Source organism: Saprolegnia diclina, assembly GCF_000281045.1.
Source record: "Saprolegnia diclina VS20 unplaced genomic scaffold supercont1.5, whole genome shotgun sequence".
NCBI classification, from domain to species: domain Eukaryota; phylum Oomycota; class Saprolegniomycetes; order Saprolegniales; family Saprolegniaceae; genus Saprolegnia; species Saprolegnia diclina.
In genome coordinates this window covers 234162-250882 of record NW_008246072.1, presented here as the reverse complement: position 1 = coordinate 250882, position 16721 = coordinate 234162, and the positions used below count along the sequence as shown (strand labels likewise).

General features: G+C 58.0%; 7 protein-coding genes across 7 annotated transcripts; 1 reads left to right on the top strand and 6 right to left on the bottom strand.

Annotated features, from left to right (window-relative positions):
• Nucleotides 1-3: 3 nt before the first annotated feature.
• On the bottom strand, nucleotides 4-1105 carry SDRG_02212 (hypothetical protein; the record flags this gene model as incomplete). The annotated part of the gene is made up of 2 exons (XM_008607787.1): nucleotides 4-10; nucleotides 60-1105. The coding sequence occupies 2 exons, from the start codon at nucleotides 1103-1105 to the stop codon at nucleotides 4-6; spliced, it is 1053 nt and encodes a 350-aa protein (XP_008606009.1).
• Nucleotides 1106-1758: 653 nt separating this feature from the next.
• SDRG_02211 (hypothetical protein) lies at nucleotides 1759-3340 on the bottom strand. Its single transcript, XM_008607786.1, has one exon. The coding sequence runs from the start codon at nucleotides 3326-3328 to the stop codon at nucleotides 1808-1810; it is 1521 nt and encodes a 506-aa protein (XP_008606008.1). The 5' UTR covers nucleotides 3329-3340; the 3' UTR covers nucleotides 1759-1807.
• Nucleotides 3341-4064: 724 nt separating this feature from the next.
• Nucleotides 4065-4766, bottom strand: SDRG_02210 (hypothetical protein; the record flags this gene model as incomplete). The annotated part of the gene is made up of 1 exon (XM_008607785.1): nucleotides 4065-4766. Exon 1 carries the CDS (start codon nucleotides 4668-4670, stop codon nucleotides 4065-4067), a length of 606 nt encoding a protein of 201 aa, XP_008606007.1. The 5' UTR covers nucleotides 4671-4766.
• An 82-nt stretch (nucleotides 4767-4848) lies between these two features.
• Nucleotides 4849-8677, bottom strand: SDRG_02209 (hypothetical protein; the record flags this gene model as incomplete). The annotated part of the gene is made up of 5 exons (XM_008607784.1): nucleotides 8390-8677; nucleotides 8122-8345; nucleotides 6427-7150; nucleotides 5302-5463; nucleotides 4849-5253 (listed from the first exon to the last, which is right to left on the bottom strand). Exons 1-5 carry the CDS (start codon nucleotides 8639-8641, stop codon nucleotides 4849-4851), a joined length of 1767 nt encoding a protein of 588 aa, XP_008606006.1. The 5' UTR covers nucleotides 8642-8677.
• A 925-nt stretch (nucleotides 8678-9602) lies between these two features.
• Nucleotides 9603-10312, bottom strand: SDRG_02208 (hypothetical protein; the record flags this gene model as incomplete). Its single annotated transcript, XM_008607783.1, has 2 exons — nucleotides 9759-10312; nucleotides 9603-9697 (listed from the first exon to the last, which is right to left on the bottom strand). The coding sequence occupies exons 1-2, from the start codon at nucleotides 10168-10170 to the stop codon at nucleotides 9603-9605; spliced, it is 507 nt and encodes a 168-aa protein (XP_008606005.1). The 5' UTR covers nucleotides 10171-10312.
• Nucleotides 10313-10371: 59 nt separating this feature from the next.
• Nucleotides 10372-11958, bottom strand: SDRG_02207 (hypothetical protein; the record flags this gene model as incomplete). The annotated part of the gene is made up of 1 exon (XM_008607782.1): nucleotides 10372-11958. One exon carries the CDS (start codon nucleotides 11956-11958, stop codon nucleotides 10441-10443), a length of 1518 nt encoding a protein of 505 aa, XP_008606004.1. The 3' UTR covers nucleotides 10372-10440.
• Nucleotides 11959-13718: 1760 nt separating this feature from the next.
• SDRG_02206 (hypothetical protein) lies at nucleotides 13719-16683 on the top strand (the record flags this gene model as incomplete). The annotated part of the gene is made up of 2 exons (XM_008607781.1): nucleotides 13719-16600; nucleotides 16647-16683. 2 exons carry the CDS (start codon nucleotides 13719-13721, stop codon nucleotides 16681-16683), a joined length of 2919 nt encoding a protein of 972 aa, XP_008606003.1.
• Between the last annotated feature and the right edge of the window lie 38 nt (nucleotides 16684-16721).

The following is a 16721-nucleotide window of genomic DNA, read 5'->3' as shown; positions in this document are numbered from 1 at the left end:
AAGCTATGAGCTGTGCCGACAAACTTGCAAAGGCGTCGCTCGTCATGGTCACTGCCCACAAGTCGAGTTTCTGGAGCTTTGGTAGCGTCGGGAACACCGTCATCGTGACAGTCTCGAGGTGGAGCTTTCTCATCGTCCGCGGCAAGGTCGTCATGATGGGCGAGATGTCGCGGGTCTCATCAAAGCGAACGTCCAGACTACGGATGACCGTGGGCGACAGCTTGGCTGCAAGTGTCGGTATATCGACCGAGGTGGACCCGAATTTGAACGCGAGCTTGCGCAGTTGGCGGGGCAGCGGCGGGGAGCTCGGGGCCAAAAACGAGAGGATGACGTTTGAAGCGTCATCGAGCTTGATCGTTTCGAGCGTCGTTGTCAAGAGAAGTGCGTGTGCCAAGGTCTTGGCAGCGGGTGACGCAAAGTCGATTCCGAAGAGCTTGAAGATGCGTGCATTTGGTTGAGACAGCCACGGAAGAAGGCGTTTGCAGCACTGCAAGTTTGCATCCGTCTTGGAAAAGAGGCGCAGATAGGCAAGGCGCGGACACGACGCAGCGACGGCCGCCATGACGTCGTCCAGCTGCGTTTGATCAACAACATCGTCCCATTGGACGTTGAGCCCCTCGAGCTTTGGACACGCAGCAAGCTCACGCTCAAGAGCGTGGCTTTCCAGCGGCGTGCGCTTGACATTAATATCAAGGTGCACAATGCTCGGTACCCAGGGGCCAAACTTGAGCTGGAGATCCTGCACGCAGTCGACGGCCGCGCGGACATTGGGCATTGGCGGACACGGCGTGCGACAGCAAAAGTCGACAGCACCAGCCTTTTCGTTGACCTTGAGATGGCCAAATGCTGGTAGCGCCGTGATTACTGTCGCCTCGTCCATCTTTATCAAGACGTCCACTTCCGCCGTTGGCCACAAGAACTCGTCTTGTGTGAGGAGCGTTACGAGCGCGTCGAGGGCCTCGTCACGAGCGTCACTTGGCACTGCCTGTAGAATGGCCAGAGCGTCGCTGGCTTCATCGAGGTAGTGGATGACTTGGAGGATCACCGGCGGCAGCAGCCATCGTCCTGCGTTCGTCTTGGCGCGCTTGGCCTCCATCATGGTCATCGACTCGCACCGCCGCAAATGGAATTTTGCGGACGGTATCCGGATGCTGTACCAGGTGCAGTACAGTCCAGCCAGACAGGACGGTTTGGATTGGCCGCAATTGGCTCGTGACGTGGCAGCCGGGCGGAGCTGCTCGTGCATGTATCGTGTCCCGCAACTATTTGAAAGAGTCGAGAGACGACGTCAACCTTTCATCTCTGGTGTTTATTATCAGTCGACTTTGTAGTACCTTTCATGAACTTGCCAGTGTGTCAATTGATGTAGAGACAATTTAAAGTTTACCGAAGTAAGGATAGCGTAGATGTGACTATGCAAGCGACATCCACGGTGTGCGTTGTGGCAAGAGAAACTACCCTCGCGCAAATCGCACATGCTGCGATTTGGCGTGCTCCTTTCGGTTCTCTTCGTCCTCTCTATCTGGCATCGTTAACGAACCAACCGCATCCGTGGCGTGGTCCCAAGGACCGCGATTAGGTTTCGTGCCACCATGCAATCCAATTCTGCAGATAAATGGGAATCTCGTGGTATGAAATGATATGAGACACGAAATATGAAAGCATGGGCACTGGTAGCTAGTCTACCACCGGATTTGCCTCTCATGTGAACCATTTCCGACGTGTCGTTGCTCTGGATGCCGTATCGACTCGGTAATATCGTGAAATGCAATCAATTAACAAAGGAATCAGATACTTGCCTGTCGTACTAAAGCGGCATCCAAGGCGTGCATTTGGGCGAGTGAAACAAGCCGCGTGCGCACTCGACGTGATGCAATCGGGCAAATTCTTCAAATTCGACTTCGTCCTCCGTTGAGAGCGCCGTCAGCAAGCGCAACCGCATTCGTGAAGTCGTCCCGAGTGCCGTCACAAAGCTTCGCTGCGCTACTAGCTCGCAAGCGTCGTCATCGCATAACTCAAGGTGCACAAACTGCGTGTTGCGCGTCATGATCATCACGGCGGCAAGCATCGCCACGTTCGCTTCAGTCACGTGCAGGCGCGCGGTGCACGCGTGTTGTTGTCGACTCAACCAGCGCGGCAGAGCGTAATGGATGAGCTGGAGTTGGTCTTCAGGCAACGTCGCATCTTCCAAATCAAGTCGGACAAGGGATGTCGAGGTGGCGAGTAACGCCGTGAGCGCGACGATGGCTTCGTTTGCCAGTGTCGCACGCCGCAGTCGGACGTATTGGAGCTCTGGTAGCGCTGGGAAGAAATCCGTCCCGACATTGTCGAGTTTGAGCGTTCTCACAGTTGGCGGCACAACAGCCATGATCGAAGAGATATCAAGGGATGTCCCAAAACGAAGATCCAATCGTTGGATGGCCGACGGCGCAAGTTTGCCTGCAAATGACGCCACATCGCGCCAGCCTTTTTTCGTTCCGAACGTCAGGTGGCGCAGCTGTCGGGGCAGCGGTGGTGCCGACGGATCGAGACACGAAGTCAGGACGTGGTGTGCTTCGGACACTGTCAATGTATGGAGCGTCGTGGACGAAAGCATCTTAATGGCCAAGGATGTGGCAGCGCGCGGCGCAAAGTCTATGCAAATGAGCTCGAATTTGCGTGAACTTGGTCGTGCGAGCCAGGCGAGAAGACTCTCGCAGCGCGGCAAGGTGAAATGCTTGGCCGCACCAAGAATCAGATTCGGGAGGCGTGGGCACGAGGCCGTGATGGCCGCCATGACCTTGTCGAAATGGTCTTGATCGATAGCGTCTTCCCACTCAATCGCCAGTGTTTGGAGGTTGGTGCACGCCGCGAGCGTCTGCTGTAGCAAGCTCGTGTCCAGCGATGTGCACTTGACCGAGATACCCAGATTATCAATGTTCGAGATCCAGTGGCCGTCGTTGAGCCGAAAATACTGCAGGTCGCTGCTGACGCCGGCGCGAACAAGAGTCGTCGCCGGCAGCGGCGTGCGCCGGCAAAAGTCCGTGAGAGCATCGTCGATGTCGACTTGTACCATGTGGAGCGCCGGCAGCACATTTGATACAATGGACGCGTCTATCTTGGCCAAATCGGTCACAGAGGGGACCGGCCACAAGTATGCATCGTTTTCGACAAGCGTTCGAAGCGTATCGAGGGCCTCGTTGCAGGCGTCGGGCGGCACCGCGTCGAGAAAGGCCAGCACGTCCTCGACAGACTCCAAGCAATAGACCACCTGCTGCACGATCGGCGGCAGCAGCCACTGCGCTGCCTCTTTCCGCGCGCGCTTGGCCACCAGCTTGGTTGGCGACATTTTGACTCTGAAACGTGATGTGGGACTGCGAATCGCTTGAAGGCCATTTCGCAATATTCGGGGCTCTGCCTTTATCCGGACGATTGCATCAGTAAAACCAGCATATTCCGGATAATAATTTTAATGAAAAGATACGATGGAACAATAGAGTGATAGAATGAGTGAATTAGTAAATCTGGTAAAAAGCAATGGATGCTGGCATTGGGATGCCGATGGTCAAGGGAAAATTCCCTTGTTGATGGCGGCGCCAGGAGGAAAGTCGACGCCATATCAAGAGGTGGTCGGGAGCGACTTTGCACTTGCCCTACCACGACCAAGACATCAACCAATCGCAATGATGGTGTTGCGCCATGCCATGCTGTAGGCTGGTACATTTAAACGAAGCTCTCGAGACTCGTTTTCTGTACTTTCTGACCGTACTGCGCAGTACTATCGTAGAATATATCCTCCTTGGCGTTGTGGCTTTGCAGACGTGCCAAACGATGCTGGGTGTCTCTCATACCGCGTGATGTCTTCCCCGCGCCTTGCGAGATGGTTCCAGTCCTGGCACCACGAGCGGCCTTCGCACGCGTGCACCAGAAAGCAAGATAAGAACTGAATTATGCCAGGAGCCTGCCCCACCAGGGCGAAACTCCTGCTTATCCGTAATTCGAATGATCGTTGCACGCTCGGGCCGTTGCGTTCCAACGGCTCACAACGCACCGGCGGATAACCTTAGTCGATCCGTCCGTGCACATCACCGCGTTATTTTCGGAATATATGTACAATGAGCCGATGCAATTGCCATCCACGGCGAGTTGAGAGGCGACCGGTAATACCCCACCGAGTACTGCATCTGGTGCGCCGTTGCGTACGCCTGGAGGTTTGTTTCGTCGTTGGGACGTGGCATCGTCACAAACTTCACCTTCATCCGCGACGTCGTGCCAAGGGCTATCACGAGGCGGCGCTGCGTGTCGACGAAATCCAGCGTCGGGCCGACACCACCCAGCAAGCACTCAACGGGTTGCGTTTTGTGCGTCTTAGTCATGGCGGCTGCAATAAACGGCTCGCACGACTCGTTCATGCCAAGACCCACAAAGCACTGACGTTCTTGGCGACCGAGCCAGCGCGGCAGCACGTACAGGATCGCTTCCAGTTGGGCCGCCGACAACATTGACGATGGAAGGTCGAGCCGCACGAGCCTTTTCGAGGACGTCAGCATATCGTTGAGACCGGCGAGAGCGTTCTTGGACAAGTGGACGGTGCGCAGTCGGAGGCGCTGGAGCTCGGGCAGTTGCGGGAAGTTCGCCGTCATGACGTTGCTGAGCTTGAGCGATTTCAAGCTGGACGGCAAGGCAGCCATGGTGGGCGACGCAATCTTTTGTTGCCCCCAAGAGCAAAGATGGAAGCTCTCTAGCGTCGAGGACGCGAGCTTGGCCGCGAGCCCCGGCAATTGTTCCATTGGTTGCCGTAATCCACGATGAGATTGCGCAGCTGGCGACGCAGCGGCGGGAACAATGGATGAAAATGCGTTGCGGACGTTAGCGATGTCGACGAGCTTGATCGTTGATCGTGTGCAACGTCGTCGACGTCTGCAGCGTATGCACCAACGTCTTGGCAGCGGCCATTGCAAAGTCGATGCGTTTGATCTCGATCCTGCACGCATGCGGCCGTGTTAGCCACTTGACAAGGCTCTCGCAGCTCTTGAGATTGGACATTACGTTTGCGTTGAGCCGCAGCTCGCAGAGATCGGGACAAGTGGCGCCGATGGCAGTCATGACGCAGTCCACCTGCGTTTGATCCATGGGATTGTCCCACTCGATGCCGAGCGTTTTGAGGTTCCCACATGCGGCGAGCTCGTGCGGCAGGCCGTATGTGTCCAGCGGCGAGCTCGCAGCGTAGATGGCCAGCTCGGTGATGTTGGCGAGCCAATTGCCAAAGCTCGGCTCACGTCTTCAATGACGGTACGGGCGCGTGTCGTTGTCGCCAAGGACCGGATGCGACAAAAGCGGATGACGGGGAGGCTCGTCGTTGGCCAAGACCATGCTAAGCGCTGGAAGCGCCGTCGTCACGGTCGACACGTCCATGATCAACACGTCGAGCACATCCGTGTCTCCCAAGAGCGTCAGGAGTACATGGAGAGACTTGTCGCGATTCTCGCGAGGCAGGGCGTGGAGATAGGCCACGACATCGTCGACCGCGTGATAACTGTGGACGATATTGTGACCAAAGGCGGTGGCATCGAAACAGCTTTGTCGTTACCCGCGGTTGCTTTGCGTTTGCTGCCGCCGTCGTCGACGATCTGTCGTTGGTATCGATACTTTTCCAGGGCGTCAAGATGCTCCGTGCGAGAAGGACGAGCAAGCGAAGTAGAACAAAAAACACTTGATTGAAATGACAGATCGATGGATGCAATGGTGTAACACATTCGATGAAGTGTATCTTCCTGCTACAAGGCTCCAGCTGCATTGCTGGTAGCATTGCTATGCTGCATTTTGGTCTCGTTCACGGCGAGGCTGACAGGCTGACGGGCGTCGATTCATACTTGATTCTCAGCACGCTAACTTAGAGTGCTGAGAAATAAGAACGCTAAGCTCTTAGAGTCTCCAAGAGCTTCGCGTTCAGCAAGCAAAACGGACAAAGCTGATAGAAAATGTATCGCTAACGAAGTGTATTCATCACGTAGGATTTAACGGGCCAATGCGAGCGACATTGATGGCGTGCTATCTGGGAACGAGAACCAGTGTTGTGCGTAGTGTATGTTGTGCAAAGTGGCGTGCTCTTGCAGGTTTTCCAGCCAGTAGCCTTGTGTCGTGTCTTTTGCAAAGCGCAATTGCATGCGCGACGTGGCGCCAAGAGCTGCCACGAAGTGTTTGTACGTTACCAACTCGAGTCTGCCGCGCAGCTCCAAGCGAACCTCGTGGGTGTTGCGTGTCTCGACGATTGTGCGTGCGAGGACCATCGCCGTCGCCTCTGTGACTGCGAGACGCACGCAGCACATACTTTTCTGGCGACTTAGCCAGGGCGGGAGTATATCGAGAATGCTTTGGAGCTGGTCGTCGGGCAGCGCCAAATGGTTCAGGTCGAGTCGGAGAAGCGAAGGCGAAGAGGCAAGCCACGGCGTTCGAGGTCAACGTCACACCTTCCAGCTTGAGGTGCTGGAGTTTTGGCAGCAGCGGGAAGCGCGTCATCGTGGCATAGTTGACCTTGAGGTACAACAGTGTTGGCGGTAACGCCGTCATGATCGGCGTCACGTCGCAGTCTTCGTAGCCAAGCGTCATGCGCGAGACCGCCGACGACGCCAGCTTGTCGCTGGCATACGTCTCGTCGACCCACGTGTCCCGCGGCGATAGCGTCAAGGTGTGGAGCTGGCGAGGCACTGGTGGCGACGACGGATCGAGAAGCGCGTCCAGGACGCTCGATGCGAACGCGAGCTTGGTCGTTCCGAGTGTTGATGTCGTACGCAGCGCGTGTTGCCAAGGCTTTGGCAGCCTCGCGTGAAAAGTCCACGTGACGGAGCACAAAATGCCGCGCTTTGGTTCGCTTGAGCCACGCGACAAGCGCGTCGCAGCTTGGCACGTCCGGCCCAATGTCGGCATCGAAGTGGAAGCGGTCAAGATCGGGCACGAGGCGGTGATGGCCGCCATGTGGTGCGCCTTGCTGGGCTTTTGTGTCTCCTCGTGGTCGTTGGGTTGCGTCCGGGTCCTCGTCCACTGCATTCCCATCAGCGACGTGGCGCCAAGCGCGGTCAAGAGACCCAAACGCGCTGGAAGATGAAGCGAGACGTCGTCGCCGCTCAGCTCAAGCTGCACAAGCTGCGATTGCGCGTCTTCACCATGGCGGCTGCAAGCAGCATGGCCGTCGCGTTCGTCAAGGAGAGACGCACGATGCACATGCGTTTCTGACGACTGAGGCAGCGCGGCAGCGCAATAAGGAGGGTACGGAGTTGGATGGCGGGCAACTTGAAGCCTTTCAAGTCGAGTCGGACAACTTATGTCGAGGCACCAAGTAACGCAGCAAGACCAGCGACAGCGTCATTTGTCATAATCATTTCGCACAATTTGAGGTGCTGGAGCGCTTGCAGCTTTTGATCGTGACGCCGTGAAGCTTGAGCGTCCTCAAAGCCGGTGGTGCCTAGGCAGCAAGGACACGCGTCATGGCGCGGGGTTGACAAAAAGTAAGGTTTAAGCGTTTGACGCTCGAGAGCGCAAGCTTGGCGGCGAGAGATTTCGTGTCGTTCCAGTCGCCAGTAAAACCCAGCGTCAATTTGCGCAGCTGGCGCGGTAGCGGTCGAGACGAGACATCCAGGAACGCATCAAGGAGATTACAAGTTGGGAACACGAGCTTGATCGTATGCAACGTGCTGGATGCGAGCAGTGCGTAAGCCAAAGCCTCGGCGGCGCCTGCCGAAAAGTGCATGCATCGGAGCTAAAGTCGCAGAGACGATGGTTTGTTGACCCACGCAACGAGGCTCTTGCAGCTTTCAATGTCGAAACGGACCCTCGCATTGAGACGTAAATCGGTGAGGTAGGGGTCCGAGGCGGCGATTACTGACAGGATGCCGCCCAGCGGATCGACATCAAATTCTTTTTCCCACTCGAAATCGAGCGTCTGGAGCCTCAGGCACGCGACGAGCCGCTGTAGCGCTACGCTGGTTTCCCGCCAGATCCGCCAGATCCACATCAAGCCCAAGCAAGACCACAAACATTCTGCCCCACAGTTCTTCAAGCTACTCAATCCTCCCATTGGCAGTTAGGGCCGGGGAGCCTTTCATTCTCTGCATACTAGTTCTCAACATACTGTCTTGGGCTCACGTGTCGGTGCCAACCTCGCTCCGCCGCCCGCTCTCGAAGGACCAAGTGCATTTGGAGCTCGTGACCCCACACTGCTTCTGCAGGTTGATGCCGTCCAACATACAAGTAGTATCTTGGAGGTAAAAGTTGAGCTTGGCAATGCTCGATGACCAGTGACCAAACTTGGATTCGAGGCTCCGCGTGTCGTCGCCGATGATGGCGCGGACGTTGGTCGATGGCAAGAGCTGAACGCGCTGGCAAAGGCGACGACGACAGGCTTCTCAAAGACCTGTAGCATGCGGACTGCTAGAAGCGCCTTGGTCACCGTCGAGATGTCCATATATGTCAAGTCGTCCATATTCGTCTCCGGCCAGAGATGAGGTTTCTGCTCCAAGAGCGTCATCAGCGCGTCCAGAGGCTCGTCACGGGCGCCGCTGGGCACCGCGTCGAGAAAGGCCATGACGTCTTCCGTCGTATCCAAGCCGTGAACGACCTGCTGCACGATGGGTGGCAGCAGCCAGGACGCCGCGTCAGTCTGCATTCGCTTCGCCTCGGGTCTCGTGGCCGCAGTGTCAACTGTAGCACTGGAACGTCAAGACATGTTGAAACGACCATCGCTCTCAATCCATCGTGTTGTTGTGTCCATGCGTAGTTGAAAGCAGTCTATTGTAGTCGATCGAGATACAGAGCGCGTTCACAGTACTGCTCTGTGTCGCGTAGCGGACCTTGTAGCTGTCGTGTTGCCAGCACATTGAGGCTGCCTCGCTACGGATTGGCCTATAAATAGCCAATGATGTCCGGTTATTGCAATATCTTGTTCAAATTCGCTCGATTTTGGCGAATCAAAAGAATGTGGGCAAAATGGCAAAACTGTGCTGCTACAGCGCAGCATGCTGTCTGGAGAAGAAGGTCTTCAATGCCTTGATATACAGCGCACTGGAAATGAGTGTTTTGCAACGCAAGGAGCCGAAACGATCATTCCGAGAGTGGTGCTGCGCAACCACTCTCCTCTCCATTCAGATGTCAGCTCCCGTTAAGCAACTCGCCACTCCTTCCCCGAGGCTGGGGCGGTGGCGTCGCGTCGATGGTGGCGTGAGTCATGCGACAAGATGTTCGCAGCGTGGCCTTTGTCTCGGAAGAGAGGCGCAGATACGAATCGTGTGGCCGCAATACAGCGATGACCGCCATAACAGCGTCCCTTGGTCGACCATTTCGTTGTCCCATTTGATATGGAGCGCCGGAAGCTTTGTGCACGAGCTCTCGCTGAAAGGCGCAGCCGTCCAGCGGCGTGTGCTCGCGCGTTGAGCGAACACATGTAGCGCCGACGACGATTTGCTGCCATCGAAGGATGTAGTCACCTCGTTAGTTCGAAAACATACATGACCAAAATCCTCTCGCATTGACGACATTGCCTCACCGCATTCACTCTCTTGCCCACCGTCCTGCTTTAAACAAAGCTATGCAAGAGACTTAGAAAATGTACTAGTATTGTGTCCTGACGACTACGCTGGCGCCAGCCACGGCGTGCGGCGTGGCGAGTGGAACCACTCGCCAAAGTACTCGATACCGTGTAACGCAGCATATGTCTCCAGCTCTTCTGCGTCCAAATGTGGCGTGTCGTGGCTCGTAATTGTCAATTTCATGCGTGTCGTTTGCACCAAGGGCTGCCAGGAGGCGCTGGGACATTGCCAGGTCGAGCGAGTCGTCGGCCGTTAGGTCCAGCCACACATACCGTGTGTTTCGCGTGAGGAACAGTACGGCGGTCACGAGCATCTCGGTCTCGATCGAAACGGAAAGGTGCACGCAGCACACTTGTTTCTGGCGACTTAGGACACGTGGCAGCGTGTACAGGATCGTCTCAAGCTGGTCCTTGGGTAAGTTTGCCTCTGCGAGTTTGAGCCGGACGAGCGAGTCTGAAGCTGCGAGCTGCGCCGACAAACTTGCAAAAGCGTCGCTCGTCAAGGCTACTGTCCACAGGTCGAGCTTCTCGAGCTTTGGTAGCGTCGGGAAGGTCGACATCGTGGCACTCGAGAGGCACAGCTTTCTCAATGTCTGCGGCAAGGTGGCCATGATGGGCGAGATGTCCCGCGACTCAAGAAAGCGAAGATCCAGGGTGTGAATGGTCGCCGGCGATGCATCTGGCTTGGTTTGGACTCTCTGTGCCAGCGTCAGCAAGATGACTTTCCATGGGCTCACTCACGCCTGCAACGCGGCAGTTTCTTCTGCAGTCCGTCCATTTTGAGATTTTCTTCAACATTTTGAACGCTACACCGAGCACGAACGCGATGTTACTTGCCGAGCTGTATAGGTTAAGACTACTCTACAATTCAAAACCAACGACTATGTTGTCCACGGGTTCTCCTCGGGCGGTGGTGATGTAAACGTCAAGGCCCTGGCGCTCTTAACGCCATGAGTCTGCGCGTGGGCCGCCAAGTCTTCGATCGACGGGCCGGCGTTGTAGAGCATGAGCGTCATCCGCGTCGTCGCACTCAGCGCCGTCAACAACCCGCAGCACGATGCCGCCGATAGCACATTGCCGCTGACGTCGATCCACACGGCACTCGTGTTGCGCGTCGTCGCCAGCGCCGTCGCCAGCACCGCCGCGCTCTCATCGGAGAGTGCTGTGTGGCAGAGTCGCAAAAGTCGGAACGGGCCACGTTGGCTACACCAGCGCGGGACCGCACGCAGCAAGCACCGTGCGTGCGCATCTGGCAAGAGCGACTCCGAGAGGTCCAGCGTTTCAAGCCGCGTCGACGACGTCAAGAGAGTCGCTAGGTCCTGCGCCGCTGCCGCGGAAAGCACACACTTGTGCAGTGCGAGGCGGCGCAGCTGCGGTAGCAACGGAAATGCAACGAGGTCGGCGCCCGTGAGCTTGACCTTCGTGATCGCATGCACGTGTGGCAAGGCGGCGACGATCGCCATAAAGTTGCACGGCACAAATGCACTCAACGCGAGGCTCGTGAGACGGGACGTGGCGACCTTGGCCGCGACAGCCGATACGTTTGCCGAGAGACCTCGGTACCGCAGTGTAAGCTTGTGCAATTGGCGCGGTAGCGGTGGCAGCGCCGGGTCAAGGAGAAGCCGCGCGAGGCATGGTGCATGCTCGAGCTTGATCGTTGTCAGTGTCGAGGATGCTAGCAGCGCTGCCGCCAGCGTCGCGGCGGCGGCACCGACCAAGTCGAGGCGCGTGAGCTTGAACGTCGTTGCATTGGGAAGACGCAGCCAGCGCACCAAACTCGCGGCATTTTCGAGCAGCGGCGTATTTTCTGTCTTGAGGTGCAGCCTTTGGAGCTCCGGACGCGTCGTGACGACCATGGCCAAGGTCTGGTCGAGCAGTGTCTGATCGACGTTTTGCCACTGCAGCGTCAATGCGCGAAGGCTCGTGCAGGCGGTGAGCGCGCGCCCGAGCAGATTCGGATCCCGAAGAAACTCGGGCGTCTCGATGCTCAAGGCCACGACGTTGCGGGCCCAGTTGCACACGTTATCGCTGGCGCGGTAGGCATCGTCGAGCCACGCATAGACGCGCGTCGTCGGCGGCAACATCGTCGTATGGCAGAGTGCCCACCGCGCGCCTTCAAAGAGGTAGATCGTGTGGAAGGCCGGGAGCGCGCGCGTGAGCGTCGCCATGCAGACTCCGTCGAGGTCGTCGAGGTGCAAGACAGGCCAGAGCGCGCTGTGGTGGCCGTGCGCGAGGAGCGCAGCGAGCGCCGAGAGAGCCTCGCCGCGCACACACGGTGGCAGCGCAGAGAGGAAGCGGATGACATCCTCTGGGTCGTCCATGTAGTGGACGATCTCGAGCGCCATGGCCGGGATGAGCCCGCCCGACGCGGCGCCGCGCGGTCGCTTGTCACAGGCCATGGTGTTTTTGGAAATGGCGCCCAACGATTGGCAGCTTGGATACTGATTGGGCCGAAACAGCTGTTTTTATTATGCGTATTTCGGCGCGCCGACGAAACAAAACTGGTTGCGACGGCGGGTGTGACCCGATCCTGTTTACGGAGCGACGGACCGGTTGCGTACCGGTAGGGCGCGAATCGCTGACGACAAATCCGTACCTTGACTGTGTACTACACGCCTCGAAAGAAGGGACGCTGCTTCTTGCTTTGAGTGCAATATTAGTTCAACTAGAGTGCAGTACAAGTTCAACTGGGCACTCGAAGCGCGAAGACGAAGCGTCCTTTCTGATGGCAACGCAGATAGTCTACAACTGCATCTTTTATCTGCGTTGGTATCGATCACGTAACACATTGTGTGTCTGTGGTACCGATAGCTTCTGTCAGAGTTTCTGGCGCCATCAGACGAGGTCCAGTCTAGCTTCCGGTATGGTCATACCAGCACATGGCTCCGGGCTTATCTGCTTCCAGTTTAGTGTGAAATGATACTAAAGTATAGTCTTGGGCGAAATGTACGAATCATTCGAGTCGCTTGTGGAGAAAGAGGAAGAGGAGAACTTGAACCGACGCTCCAGTGCAAATACCGGTGGGAGAATTCGAAAAACGCTGGTGCGAGCCATGACGTGGGAAGAACCGTCTGGTGGGCTGGATCTGGAAATAGGACAATTCCGGATTGTGCAGAACTACTAGTAGGAAGCAATAATCATGTTCTGAGTGCACTAGGTGTACAAGGTGACGAGCAGGTTACACTGGTGCGCGAGAGATATCGGATACCAGCGCAGCACTTTGGCGCATTTGCAGACACGCCTAGAGTAGTCCCTCCATCGGCTCTGCGTCACACGTCGTACAGAGCAGAACACCTTGTCTGCAGCGCCCAGCCGACACGAAATATAGTGGCGATGACGGTACTTCATGACGAGCAGTCGCACGCAGACGAGATCGCGCTGAATCAAAAAGTGGGGTCGCTCCGGGACTTAAACCCGGACCTACCTGGTGGTAAACTAGTGTCCAGACCGCTAGACTACAAGAAGTCGCATGACCTCTTGGCGTAGTGAGTCGCACTCGCGCTTGCTGTCACGACGTGGAACGCGCAAGGCGGTCCACGCGTCATTGCTCGCCTAACCGCCCTCGGCTCGGGCGTCACTCGACACCAATCGCTGAGGTCCCCAACCCGCGCCGTGAAGTCGACTCAAAGCAAGGGCGTGGCAAATCGCAAGACGCACGCGCGAATGAGTGGACGATGTCAGACGACCTACTTCATTGAAGTCACCGCATGATCGCTCCCTCGACAAGACTGTCGCTCCGATGCCGGGGTGCTGCCTCGTCTGCGCAAGCTCGTCATTGCCACACGATCCATGCGCCCGTCATCGCACGAAAAGACCTCCAGATCCATGTGACTGCGACCGGATGACTGTCGATCAACGCAAACACGTAGGAGGGGAGGTCGTCCTCCGTGAACATCGACATGTGTACTAGACTGCAACTAGGAAAGTGAACTAGAACTACTAGTACTGCACGGGTTCCTGTCCAGTCCCATAACAACGGTCTTCCCGTAGGACGATCACCAGCCATGAATCACAGCGCCTTGTCCCTGGCCCAGTGGTTTGAGAGCCGACTAGACATGAATATAAGAGTTGAGATTGAATTTGGCGCGTTGCAGCGATGTTGAGATCTTCCGCAGTTATCCGGATACACCATCCATCATCCGGTTTTGTGCACTCCCACATGCGGTCCAAGCTGGACAACGCTGTCGCGCTGCTGCGGTCGGCGGCCACCGCCGACGGCTTGCTCATCCACGGCGTCGACCTGCGCATCGCCATCGATGGCATGTCAGCCGCTGCCGCCTCGGACCTCGCCGCCGTCTTGGCCGTCTACCCCACCGGCGTGCTGCCAAAGGACAAGTTCAAGTTCTGCTACGACATGTACAACGAGCCGTACGAGAAAGAGGACGTGCACCGAGGCGTTGGCGCAGTGCTCAAGCCCTCGGGTCCCTTCCACCTCGCGCTCTCGCACATTGCGATCCAGCGCGCCGACGTCACGCCGCCGACGACGCCGCTTGCCCGTTCCAAGGGGTCGTTTGGCACGCTCCTGCTGGTCCACACGTCGAACGCGACGGGCGGCGACGTGACCGCGACGCTCGACGCATCGACCGCGACAAACTCGCTCGAGGCGACGAGCTACTTTGCCTACTACAACGATTGCACGGTCGCCATGACGCCGATCACGAAAGGCACGCGCGTCATGCTTGTCTTCGATCTCGTCTACGCCGACCTGACGCAGCCGCACCGGACGCGCCCGATGGACCTCTCGGCGCAATACGCCGAGCTGCACGCGCTCATGACGGCGACGCGCCAAGCCCACACGCTCTATGCGGTGCCGCTGTGCGACCACTACGACGACTTTGAAGGCCTCGAGTTTGACGAGCTCCCGGTCCGCGACACGCAACTCGTCGAGCGTCTCTTGGCTGCCAACTGCGTCGACGTGGCGCTCGTCTTTGCCAAGGAACCCGAGCCAGCGCCGACGCGCCACCGAACCGATGGCACCAACAGCAGCGATTTTTCCGCCCACGACCGAAATGCGATCCTCGACCTCTTGGGTGGTCGCGGGCTCCACGGCTCGGGGCTCCTGGACGACCTCCACGGCTCGGGGCTCCTGGACGACCTCGACGGCGAGGGCAGCGACAACGACGACGGCGACTCGGACGACGAGGAAGACAGTGATGACCTTGACGACGAAGACGACGAAGACGACGAAGACGACGAAGACGACGAAGACGACGAAGACGACGAAGACGACGACGACGATGACGACGATGACGACGCCCATGACGATGACGAGGATGACCAAGATGGTTACGATGACGAGGACGACCACGCGTCACTGTACGACGCCGCTTCGGGTGGAGCCGGGCCCAAGCACATCATCGAGTACATCTTCCCGCCTTCGTCCAGTGCGCTCCCAACGGCCTATCACGACATGCTCCTCCACAAGCCGTTGCTGCACCGTCTCAAGCACACGGCGCCGCTGGGCGTGTTTCCGTCGCCCAGCGCGCCGACGCCGTACATTGTGTTTTGGCCGCGCCACCACCGGCTGCGCGTGCTCGGCTTTCGTGCGGCGCTCGCGCAGCTCGACGCGCTCGTGTCGAGCGCGTCCACCGACCTGTACGGCTACGCCTCGATCGAGTCGTTTGCAGATGCCGTTGTCGACATGGTCGGTGCCACCACGGACGTCGGGCTGCTCCATGACAACCGCAACATGCCCGACGTCGTGGCGCTCGGTCGACTCCTCCTGCGCTTTGGCAACGTCCGTCTCTTGCAGCACGTGGTCGGGCAGGCCATGAGTCTTGTCGATTTTGTGTTTGCCAGTGACGCCCTGTGCGCGCTCGTGGTCGATATGATCCGCGCCGTGGGCTGGGAGCCGTTGTATGGGCCACTGACGACGCTCTTGTCCAAGCCGTCGGCCGAGCTCAAGGACCTCGTTTCGGGCGCGGCGCTCATCGCTTCGCTGCGGCCCATCGAACAGCCGTTCATGTACGAGTGCATCCAAGGCTGCTACTACACGCTTCTCGGCCAGCTCGTCCAGCTCCAAGAAGATGACTGCCTTGGTGACGACGAAGTCGATTTGCTTGTGGACCTTGTTCGCATCGAGACCCATCTCGCCACCGACTTGGTCACGTCGGACGGCGCCGGTGCGTTCCTCGGCGACCGCCTTCCGGTCGGCATTCTGCAAACGGTTGCGTCCTTTGCCAAGCCGATGGATCTCTATCCGCTGGTGACCCAAGTGCTCGCGACGACGTTTGACCCGATCGATGCGGTGGCGGCGGCGGTCGTGCGCCTCCAAGACGAGCTGCCGGCCGCGACGTTGCTGCCGTATCGAACGCTCGTGGCAACGACGGTCGACACGACGCTACGCCGCAAGAAGCTGACCAACGACCACGATCCAAGCTCGTGGGCGTGTTGCTTGGCGCTGCTGCTCGACACGGCGTCGTTCGCGTCCAATCTCGAGCTTTTTGTGACGATAGCGTCGCCCTCGATTGTGCTGTCGACGCTGCAGACCTTTCTTGCGCGCTGTACGGTCCCTCTGGCAACTGCGGCGGCGCTCGCCAGTAGCATTGTGCGCGCAGTGTCCACGGTCTTTGAGCTGCCGTTTAGTGAAACGCCGTACGACACACAAGTTTTGCGTGACGTGGTCTTTGATGCGTGGACCGCACTCCACCAGCTCGGCCACGAAAGCTCCCTCGGCCCCGATGTTGTGAGCGCCGTGCTCACGTTCTGGGGCACAGTGCCCAATGACAAGCGCATCACGGTCGCCATTGAAGTCGTGGCCATGTGGTTTCTCAAGGCGACGTCACGTGACGTGCTGCGGCCCTTGGTCGTCGCCGTCGTACCGGTGCTGGAGGGCTTTGTGGCTACGCTACCGCGCCCGAGTCCGCCGTCGTGGGCGCTGACGTCGCTCGCCTTGCCGTGCGCATGTCCTGAGTGCAGCTCGGTGCTCGCGTTTGCAAGAGACCCGAGCCAAGGCATCCTCCAGATCCCAGACGGCCCCACGTGCCTTCACTTTCACGGCGTCATTGAGCGCCGGGACCCGTTTGCGGACATTGAAGTCCGGTACCCGATGAATGGCGGGCTTGCGCTCTACAAGGACCAGGCGCAGGCCGTGCGCGACTACAAGGAGGCCCACGAGGTGCTAAAGGACATGCACGCAATGCTGCCACCCCCGACCACTCGG